This window comes from Solenopsis invicta, chromosome 4 (genome assembly GCF_016802725.1).
Source record: "Solenopsis invicta isolate M01_SB chromosome 4, UNIL_Sinv_3.0, whole genome shotgun sequence".
Classification (NCBI taxonomy): domain Eukaryota; kingdom Metazoa; phylum Arthropoda; class Insecta; order Hymenoptera; family Formicidae; genus Solenopsis; species Solenopsis invicta.
The window spans coordinates 14,367,714-14,378,923 of record NC_052667.1 but is presented as its reverse complement, the minus strand read 5'-3'; the positions used below and the strand labels follow the sequence as shown (position 1 = coordinate 14,378,923).

The following is an 11,210-nucleotide window of genomic DNA, read 5'->3' as shown; positions in this document are numbered from 1 at the left end:
ACCCCCTTCATTCTCGGACCGATCTATACCCTCGAGGGCGCTCTGAGGAGGCTCACTGGGTGAGTTAGCCTCACCCTCGCTCCCCAGGCCATCCCCGCGGATGCGGATTGGCGAGCGCGAGCGCGACCAATGACGCCCCATGTCCCCGCTAGGCCGCCCGGCATCCGCCATTTGGCGTCTGCTGAGCAACCGGCCCGGAGCGTGAACGACGCGCCCAGCTGACAGGGCCCCGTCCACCGACTTGCACCTCGCGGCGTCCATCGGGTGACCGACCCAAAGGCTCCCCAGCGGGAGGCGCGGGGGCCTCGGCCTTATCGGCCGGCTCCACTCCGGGCAGCAAGACCGTCCCCTTCCCGGCGTTCGGAGGAGGGGCCACGGCTTCCTGAGCCGGCTCTACCGTGCTCCGAAGAGGGGACGTGCTTCCCGCAATCCGATTCAAAGCGGCCATCCGGATGGTTGCTCTCCGCAAAGACCATGTCGTCCGGATCATAGTCGTCCCCGTGCTGGGAAACGAACATATTATCCAAAATCACCAGTTGTTCTTGCGTTACCTCCCCCACGTCGTGACCGAGTTGGAGGCGAGGCGCAAAGAGCTCCACAAGTCGCGAGGCGAGCTCAAGATTTGCGGCCGGAGCCAGGCCCAAAACGCTCCAGCAACTGTAAGTATCTCAGGGGGCCCTCAGCCGAGCGGGCGTCGTGAGGAACGCCCTCACCGGTGCCCACAGTAGCCCTGTAGTCGGCGGAGCCTGTGGGCACTCCGCTCGACCGCCCGTTGTTTGATGACGACAGTGAGGGGCCCGGGACAATAGCCCCACCCCTTGCCGGCCCTGGGGTGTCCGTTCACCCCTGGGCGGTAATTTCTTTTTCCCTTTGCTCATGAAATTGTCATAATTGGGGTCTTATTTAACGAGGGGAACCCCACCCTCGCCCCGGAGCGTACTCAAGCTGATGTCCGGGGACCATCGGCCCGAGACAGTCCATGGGCAACGGATCATCAAGGCGGGGGAGGCGGCCCGAGGAGGCCCCAGACAAGCGCAAGCACTCGCCAGAGACCACCACGGACCGGCACCCCCACCCCGGCAGCACACTGCTAACTAAATAAACGCGTTGGCGCTTGAGACACGAAACACCGTCCCGCTGTTACACGGAGCGACACCCCGCGCCACAAACGCCATCCTTGGATTTTTTATAGAGGTTTACTCTTCACAGCCCGGGCGGTGAGGCACAGGCCACCGGTTCATCCCGCACGCAATTTCAGCACGTGATGGATTACGGTATATCAGGTCGGGCGCCAGGGTCGCTGAAGTCCCTGAATTTACGGCCTACGAGAGACCGCACACACCCTAACGAGCTTGGGAACGCCAATTCCTGTATCTGGAGTCGATCCGCAACCTCGGGAGGCTCCGAAACGACTTCAGACCTATAAATTATTGCATTCTATAAATTTCATATTTGGCCACGACTTTCGTTCGTAACATTATATCTCAGCTTAAGACACGGTTTCAGCAACAACTCGTGTTTGCGTGTTTGCTCAAATTCCGCGTTTGCATACCGATAGCTAGGAGGCAATCTCGCCTGATATTGTAAGGCTAACGGTTGCCCCACCATCGAATAGGCAAATTCGGGCGCGGATAAGAATTCCTGTCGAAACCAGAGGCAGAAGCGAGTTAGCAAGCGCGCGGTTGAGACGTATCATTATAATTGCGATAGAAAAGACTTAGCCGAATTTCCGTGGTTGCGCGAAAAACTCTTGTGCGAACTAAGGAGCGTCGTACATTTACGAACGTGATTACAGTGTACACGACTTTATTAAAAACGACTTATTAGTTTAAAATTGTGTAAAACTATATAACAAATCCGTTCGTCATTCGATCATCGGAGTGTAGCCTCACCTAGTGGTGTGAGTGAGTGCGGCGCGAATCCGCGTTTCTGTAAACTGCAACTTAAATTTAAAACTGTACCTGACGATTAACAACAACCTGTTTTTATAAAATATAAACTTTGTGTGACTGTGCAATCATTAACGGTGTTGCTTGATCCACCATCACCTCATTCGCTTATCTTATTCCTTCTGTCTCTATCGCTTTCTCCACTTACACAGTCTCGAACCGCTCTTGCATTCTCTCGCTTTCTCACACTCCCGCATTCTACTCGCATACTCTCTTGCTCACTCTCCTTGCTTGCACTTGCTACAGCGCTTGCTCTCCGTTCAACCACGCATCGAAGCCGTGCTCCTCGTCTCGTGCCAACACCCCGCGTTCTCGCGGAACGGAACCAGCCGTTCGTTCCGCCGAACTCGAGTGAACGGAGCTCAGTTCGCGAACACAAATTAAACGTTCTCTCTGCGACATCTTACGTGTATTACGTTTATAACCATTGAACAATCGTTATTCAGCAGTAATAACATTACTATTGCGACCTTCAACGCGTATTTCAAATTAAACGTTCTGTATGCGATATATCACTTGTATTATGTTAAAAAGCATTGAACAAGCGTTGATTTGCTGTAAAAACAAAATATTGCATTATTCAAAGCGCATTTCAAATTAAACTTTCTCTATGCGATATCTCACGTATATTACGTTAATAAGCTTTGAACAAGCATTGATCAGCAGTAATAACGAAACATTGCGTTCTTTAAGGCGCATTATAATTGAATCGTTCTCTAATCAATATTTTACTTGTATTACTTGAAAAAGCATTGAACAAGCGTTGATCAGCAGTAAATACAAATAAATTGCGTTCTTCACTGAGCATTTTAAATGAAACGTTAACTATGCAATATTTCACTTGAATCATGTTAAAAAGATTTGAACAAGCGTTGATCTGCAGTAAAAACCATAATATTGCGTTATTGAGCGCGAAATACAAATAAAACGTTTTCTAGGTAATATCTCACGTGTATTACGTTAATAAGCATTAAACAAGCGTTGATCTGCAGTAAAAACCAAAATATTACTGTATTCAACGCGCATTTTAAATTAAACGTTCTTTATGCGATATCTCACATGTATTACGTTAATAAGCATTGGACAAACGATGATCAGCAGTAAAAATCAAAATATTGCGTTATTAACGCGAAATTGGAATAAAATGTTCTCTAGGCGATATCGCACGTGTATTACGTTAATAAGTATTGAACAAGCGTTGATCAGTAGTAAAAACCAAAATATAGCGTTCTATAATGCAAATAAAGATAAAACGTTCTCTATGCGATATTTTACTCGATTTATGTTAAAAAGCATCGAACAAGCGTTGATTTGCAGTAAAAAACAAAATATTGCGTTATTCAATGCACATTTTAAATTAAACGATTCTTTGTGCGATATCTCACGTGTATTACGTTAATAAGCATTGAACAAACGTTGATCAGCAAAAAAAACAAAATATTGCATTATTCAGCTCAAAATACGAATAAAACATTTTCTAGGCGATATCTTACGTGTATTACGTTAATAAATATTGAACAAGCTTTGATCAACAGTAAAAACGAAAATATTGGGTTCATTAACGCGCAATTCAAAGAAAACGTTCACTATGCGATACCTTACGTGTGTGTTGTTAAAAGACGTTAAACAAGCGTTGAACAACAGTAAAAACCAAAAGATTGTGTTCTATAACGCGAATGAAAATAAAACGTTCTCTATGCGATATTTCACTCGTATTATGTTAAAAAGCATTGAACAAGCGTTGATCTGCAGTAAAAACGAAATATTGCGTTATTAGGAGCGCATTTTAAATTAAACGTTTCTCTATGCGATATCTCACGTGTACTACAATAATAAGCATTAAACAAGCGTTGATCAGCAGTTCAAACGAAAATTAAAGTAAAAGAACGCAATATTTTGATTTTTACTGCTGACCAACGCTTATTTAATTCTTTTTAAAAAAACACACGTAAGGTATTGCATAGAGAACGTTTCGTTTGAATTGCGTGATAAAGATTGCAGTATTTTCTTTTTTACTGCTGATCAACACTTGTTCAATACTTATTAACGTAATACACGTGTGATATCGCATAGAGAACGTTTAATATAAAATGCTTGTTGAATAACGCAATATTTGGTTTTTACAGCAGATCAACGTTTGTTTAATGCTTTTTAACGTAATACACGTGAGATATCGCATAGAGAACGTGTTCGCATTCTTATTGTCTACTCTGTAAATCTATATAGCTGTACCTGCCGGCCGAGTTCCCGCTGCCCGGTGGATCGAGGAGCTGGAGCGGGGATTCGGCAGGCAGGGGTAAGGACGACGCGCGGCTTGCCGGTTTGGGAAGCGCGCGCCTGCCCGCTTTGGTATTTTCGTCGCGAGAAAACCGAGTGCTCATTAAAACGAATCTGTGATTTCTAAACCGAGATTTTTCTTTTCTTTGTTTGCCTACTCCGACCACTCTGTGGAAAGGCTCCAAGTTGCTTAAAATTAAGGCAACCGAGCTGAAGACACGAACATTTGGTCCTTCGAGCCGGATCCTTCCGATCCTTAAAGTTACGGAGCAGCGCGAGTTCGCCGGTGATTCGCGATCATTGTACGAGCCGCGTGGCCGCTATCGTCGGAGTTGGGGCAATCTTGGTCGCATCGCGCTTCACGGCGGACCTTTTTAATGAATTGGTGAGTGCGATGGACAGAGTTTGCCTGCTGGAGGCTTACTGCAGTGGACATTAATCGGTAAGTGCGATCTTGTCGCACCAGTGACCAGTGATTATCACGCGCCTTACTGGCGTTGATCACGCGCTCTGTCTATCTCTCTCTCTCTCGCGCTCTCGCGCGCGCCGACAGTGGCACAATCACGCGTCTTACTCGCGTCAATCACGCGCCCTGTCTATCTCTCTCTTTCTCGCTCTCTCGTGCTCGCAGCTAGTGGCATACTCGCGCGTCTTACACGCGCTGATCACGCGCTCGCAATACTTTCCTTGCTCGCGGTCTATGGGATGCTCCCGCGGGTTGCACGCCTCTAATCACGCGCTCTTTCCCTCGCTCTTGTAGGCTGCCGGGAACGCGTATCCCGGATTCGCCTTGCACTGCGGGTTTGGCATGCGCGCGACACGTGACACGGGGTACGATTTCCGCGGAAACTATAACGGGCGTCCCAAAAGTGCGCGATACACTGCTCCGTCTCTTTGCATCCCTGCTGCTAAGAGTGAACGCGTGTTCAATTGGAGCTCGGCATGGCTACTTTAGAGACACTAGTCAAACAACAAAACACGCAGGCCGACTATATCTCTCTTATGTGGACGAATATGCAGAAACTTTGCTAGGCGAAAATCGATCAACACGAAATTAAGTCGCGCTTGACGCGGCTTGACAATTACTGGGAGCAGTTTCAAGAGCGACACTTTGAGCTGATCGCTCTCAAGGGTTTCGAGGCGAGCGCATATAATAAGAGCGACGTCTTCACCACCACTGAAGAAAGTTATTTCTCCGTGCGAGCTCAGTTTCTGACAGCCCTATCTAAGAAACAAACGCCGGAGCGGAGGACCGATGAATCGGAAGCTGGTACGCAGCCCCTTCTGAAACAACTGCATCTTCCGAAACTCGATCTTCCAAAGTTCTAGGGCGATCAACTCGCATGGGAGGATTTCCGCGACCTCTTCAGCTTGCTCGTGCATAATGTGCCGGACATCTCCGCGGTGCAGAAATTGCAACATCTGAGAAGCTGTCTCTCTGGGGAGGCAGCGGCGGTGGTGGTGAAGGCTCCAGTAACCGATGCCGCCTATGAGGGAGCGTGGAGCGATCTGGTCGCTCGGTATGATAATCGGCGCATTCTACTTTTCAGTCACATGCGTAACTTGCTGTTTTGCCCGGGTCTGTCTAAGGCGTCACCGGCAGAGCTTAAACGCTTGCTCGGAGTTGTAACGCAATCGATTCGAGCTTTCGCGTCGTTAGAGCGTCCCGTCGACAAGTGGGATGATTGGTTCGTGCACTTGCTCGTCACCAAAATGGACTCCCAGACACGTCCTCAGTGGGAGACCTCGCTGGGAAATTCGCGCAATTTTCCTTCCTTCCAGCAACTAAGAGACTGGATGGAAAATCGCATCCAAGCTCTGGAGGTGGCAAACCCGGATGTCTCCCCTACCCAGGCCGCGTCCGCGTCGGAATCCAGGGCTATTAAACCTGCGCGTGTCTCTGCGAATGCGGCTTCCACTTTCAAGCCAAAGTCGAACGGAAAGTGTCCACTCTGCAAAGAGAATCATCTGCTCTCCTACTGCGCCAAATACAAGGGCCTGACCGTGGCTAACCGGGGCGAGTTGGCCAAGAAATTTAACTTGTGCCTCAGCTGCCTACGCACGGGACATCGAGTAGATGCGTGCGCGGCTACAGGGCGATGTCTGGTCTGTTCCGGTAAGCATCATACATCGCTACATGGCTTTACATTTCAACACGTTGCAAACCCCGAGTCGTTGGAGGGAGGTGAAATCGGCACGGTGACGAGTAGCACTGCGATTACGAGCGTCGCTGCTTTGGCGGCGCCGACTGCGCCCACGGTTCTCTTGAAGACGGCTATGGTCACCTTGCTCAGTGACTCGGGGCACGCGATCAAGGTCCGAGCACTCCTGGACTCGGGTGCACAGTCAACCTTCGTGACGGAGTGGGTTGCGCAGCAGTTGCACGCCAGGCGACGGCGAGTGAACGTGACGGTTCTGGGCCTCCAGGAGGCTCACATGGGCGTGGTTTCTTCTTCCTGCAGGCTCACTGTGAGCTCTCCTCATAAGCCGAGCTTGCGCCTTCCAACCGAAGCTCTGGTGCTTCGAAGCTTGACAAGCTTACTGCCGCCGGAGCGCGTGAGGACGACGTCTTGGCCGCATCTCAGCGGGTTGGAGCTGGCGGATCCAGCCTATGATGTCCCGGCCCCGGTCGGTGGCGTGCTCGGCTCGGACGTCTATGATCTGGTGATGGAACCAGCCCTGCGTCATGGACCACCGGGCTCTCCCTCTGCGCAGCTCACTGCGTTTGGTTGGGTACTGTCCGGGCTGGCTCCGATGGACCGTGGGATGACGACCGCACATCGCATTTCGGTTAACTTTGCGCGAACAAACGAGGATCTCTCTCGTGCAGTTCAGCGCCTGTAGGAGTTAGAGGAGGTTAGCTCTAAGTCGCCTCTGACTCCTGACGAGATTTGGGCGGAGCAACAATTTCGCGAGACGCATTCTAGGGATCCAGACAGACGCTACATCGTCCGCCTACCAAGGAGAAGAGAAGGAGAAGTCAAACTCGGCGATTCCACGTCGAGCCACGATGAGCATGCTCTTGAATTCCGAGCGCAGACTAGGCACGAAAGCGGAGCTCCGTAAACGCTACGCCGACTTTATGGTCGAGTATCTAGCACTTGGCCACATGGACTTGGTGAGTCCTGAAGCTCTCACTGCACGGGAGTCGTATTATCTGCCGCACTACGCGGTATTTAAGGCAGGAGACTCCTCCAATAAGATTCGGGTCGTTTTTAACGGTTCGTTTCGTACTACGTTGGGTTTTTCGTTAAACAACGCACTTCTGCCAGGGCCACGTCTTCAGTCGGATCTGTGGACCGTCTTAACGAGATGGCGACTTTTCCGCGTCGGATTCATGGCCGACATCGTTAAGATGTTTCGGCAGATCCGAATCCACCCAGATGACGCTGACCTCCAGCGTATCTTATGGCGGGCGGACCCGTCTGAGGAAGTCCGCGACTACCGTCTTACCACCGTCACCTATGGAACGGCTTCGGCGCCGTTTTTGGCCTTGCGGACACTACGGCAGCTGGCTCAGGACGAATCATCCCGGTTTCCGAGGGGATCGGAAGCTCTCAGTCGCCACTCCTATGTGGATGACATTCTTGCAGGTGGTGACTCTCCCAATGAGGCCAAGGACGTCCAGGAGCAATTGGCTGCGCTCTTGCGCGCAGGGGGGTTCGCTTTGAGCAATTGGGCCTCTAATTGGAGGAATCTGTGCCCTCGCTCGGATCAAGAAGAGAGATTGTTCTCTACTGAGGAGGCGGTGGGCGCCCTAGGCGTCATCTGGAACCCTCAGAGTGACACTCTCGCCTTGAGAGTGTCCCCGCTTGGAGACACATGCTCTGAGGTACCATTGGCCATGACCAAGCGAGGAGCACTTTCGGAAGTGGCCAAGCTCTTTGACCCTCTTGGATGGGCGGCACCGGTCCTTGTGTTTGCCAAGATTTTTCTTCAGGATTTATGGCTGACTGGATGTGGCTGGAATGATCCACTGCCCACGGAGCTGACACAGTTGTGGCAGACCTTCCAAGCGTCTCTGCAACAATTGGAGGACGTGCGCTTGCCTCGTTGGGTCAAGCGCGGCTCAGACACGGTCACCCTGGAGCTTCATGGCTTTTCCAATGCTTCGGAGCGAGCCTATGCCGCTGCCGTCTATTTGCGAGCAGTGCAGAAGTCGGGCGAAGTTGCGACACACCTATTGGTGGCGCGAACTAAGGTCGCCCCGATAAAAACTCAGAGCATTCCACGCCTTGAGTTGTGCGGGGCTCTACTGCTGGCGAGACTACTCGCCCGTACCGCCGGGGATCTTAGTCTCCCGGTAACGTCGATCTATGCCTGGACGGACGCGCAGGTGGTGCTCAGCTGGCTGAAGTCCCACGCTTCAAGGTGGAAGCCATTTGTAGCCAACCGAGTGGCTGAAGTCCAGAGCCTTCTACCGATCGACCAATGGAACTACATCCCAACGTCGCTCAATCCAGCGGATGCCGCGACGAGAGGGGTCTGCCCAGTGGAATTGCTGACTATGAACTTGTGGTGGCATGGGCCGCCCTGGCTCAGCCAGCCCCGTAACACCTGGCCCGTCCAAAGCGAACCCGTCGGCGCTGCCTTCCGAGACGAAGAGCGGCGGGTAGCTGTACACGAGGCTCACACTCTCCCGGAGGAGACCTTCGTGGAAAGGTTTTCATCTCTGACTAAGCTTCTTCGAGTAACTGCTTACTGTTTTAGATTCTATCACCATGCATCGGGACGAGAGCCTTCCCGAAATGGTTATCTTACTGCGGACGAGCTGCACTTTGGCCGCTGTGCGTTGGTGAGAATGGTCCAGGAACGGGCGTTCGAGAGTGAGCTTACTGCGCTGAGAGGCGACCGCCCTGTAGCGCGTCGCTCTCCATTGCGTGGTCTTCACCCTCTCCTTGAGACAGGGCTGCTGCGCGTGGGAGGAAGGCTTCAAGCGGCTCTAATACCGCAGACGGAGCGGCATCCGTTGCTTCTCCCAAGGTCCGGACATTTCACGATGCTGGTGATCAGACACGCGCATTTGGCTACCCTTCATGGAGGCCCTCAGCTGATGAGGGGCTACTTGATGCGCCACTTCTGGATCTTGGGCGGCGCCTCGCGAATCCGGATGATCGCGCGGCAGTGCGTACGCTGTGCGCGCTATAGAGCTGCCACAGGTCAACAGCGCATGGGCCAGTTACCGATGGAGAGAGTGCGTCCGTCGCGTCCTTTCCTCTCGTCTGGCGTGGATTACGCTGGACCGCTTTGTACACAAACCTCCAAGGGGCGAGGTCACAAGACAACAAAGGGCTACATATGCCTTTTTATTTGCCTTGTCACGAAGGCTATCCACTTGGAAGCGGTAACGGATCTTACGACCCATGCATTCATTGCGGCTTTCCGCCGCTTTATCTGTCGCCGAGGTCGATGTGCCTCGCTCCTCAGCGACAACGGCACCAACTTCCATGGTGCGGATGCGGAACTGAGAGAGATGTTCCATAAAGCCTCCAAATTTCATCGCGAGGTCGGTGCTTGTCTCGCGAATGACGGGACGAACTGGACATTTATTCCTCCTCGCGCCCCTCATTTTGGCGGCCTGTGGGAGGCTGGCGTGCGCTCCACCAAGTACCATCTGCGTCGCCTCATAGGGGATCACACCCTCACTTTCGAGGAGCTGGCCACTTTGCTGTGCCAAATTGAGGCTTGCCTCAATTCGAGGCCACTAAGTCCGCTGAGCTCCGATCCACAGGATCTCACGGCCCTTACGCCGGGGCATTTTTTGGTTGGCGAACCGCTTACCAACCTGCCCGAGCCGGCTCCACCCGAGGCTGCATCCAGCTTGCTAAATCGTTGGCGGTTGGTTTCAGCATTACGGACTCATTTTTGGCAGAGATGGGCCAAGGAGTATCTTCATCATCTGCAGCAGTCTACCAAATGGCACACTAGCCGACGCAACTTTGCCATCGGAGACCTTGTCCTGATCAAAAACGAAGTGTTGCCCCCGGCTAAGTGGCCCCTGGGACGTGTCACGGCGGTGAGCCCGGGACCGGATGGACTCGTACGGGTGGTCACCGTAAGGACGGCCTCCTCCACGCTGACGCGCCCGGTCACCAAACTGTGCCTGTTACGCCCTGAGGCGACGGAGGATCTACGTCCCGCGCAGGACTACGCCGAGGACGTCGCCAGGGCTCCCGCCAACTAATACTTAAGCCATAGAAGGGACTGCCGCTTCACGGAGTTCCGCCGGCAGGGTCCTACGATCATTGCGTCCGTTTCGTCAACTTGACGAAGCGGGCGGAATGTTCGTATTCTTATTGTCTACTCTGTAAATCTAGCCTAGATGGCTGTACCTGCCGGCCGAGTTCCCGCTGCCCGGTGGATCGAGGAGCTGGAGCGGGGATTCGGCAGGCAGGGGTAAGAACGACGCGCGGCTTGCCGGTTTGGGAAGCACGCGCCTGCCCGCTTTGGTATTTTCGTCGCGAGAAAACCGAGTGCTCATTAAAACGAATCTGTGATTTCTAAACCGAGACTTTTCTTTTCTTTGTTCGCCTACTCCGACCACTGACTCTGTGGAAAGGCTCCAAGTTGCTTAAAATTAAGGCAACCGAGCTGAAGACACGAACAGAACGTTTAATTTAAAATGCGCGTTGAATAACGCAATATTTTGGTATTTACTGCAGATCAACGCTTGTTCAATGCTTTTTAACTAGATACGAGTGAAATATCGTATAAAAAACGTTACATTTTTATTCATGTTATAGAACGCAATATTTTGGTTTTCACTGCAGATCAACTTTTGTTCAATGCTTTTAACATAATACACGTGAGAAATCGCATAGAAAACGTTTTATTTGTATTTCTCGTTGAATAACGCAATATTTTGTTTTTTAGTGTTGATCAACGCTTCTTCAATGCTTATTAACGTAATACACGTGAGATATCGAATAGATAACTTTTAATATAAAATGCGCGTTGAATAACGCAATATTTTGTTTTTTATTG

The 11,210-nt window shown here is 51.4% G+C and overlaps 1 protein-coding gene across 1 annotated transcript; it reads left to right on the top strand.

Moving 5' to 3' along the window:
• The first annotated feature begins 452 nt into the window (after positions 1-452).
• Positions 453-10,410, top strand: LOC105205674. Its single transcript, XM_039448429.1, has 5 exons — positions 453-659; positions 4,176-4,298; positions 5,259-5,548; positions 5,597-6,987; positions 7,154-10,410. Exons 1-5 carry the CDS (start codon positions 453-455, stop codon positions 10,408-10,410), a joined length of 5,268 nt encoding a protein of 1,755 aa, XP_039304363.1.
• Positions 10,411-11,210: the final 800 nt, after the last annotated feature.

Coding starts and splice junctions, on each gene's coding strand:
- LOC105205674 (XM_039448429.1), top strand. CDS start 453: ATGGTTGCTCTCCGCAAAGACCATGTCGTCCGGATCATAGTCGTCCCC. Junction 660..4,175: donor CCCAAAACGCTCCAGCAACT/GTAAGTATCTCA, acceptor AAATCTATATAG/CTGTACCTGCCGGCCGAGTT. Junction 5,549..5,596: donor CCGAAACTCGATCTTCCAAA/GTTCTAGGGCGA, acceptor CGACCTCTTCAG/CTTGCTCGTGCATAATGTGC.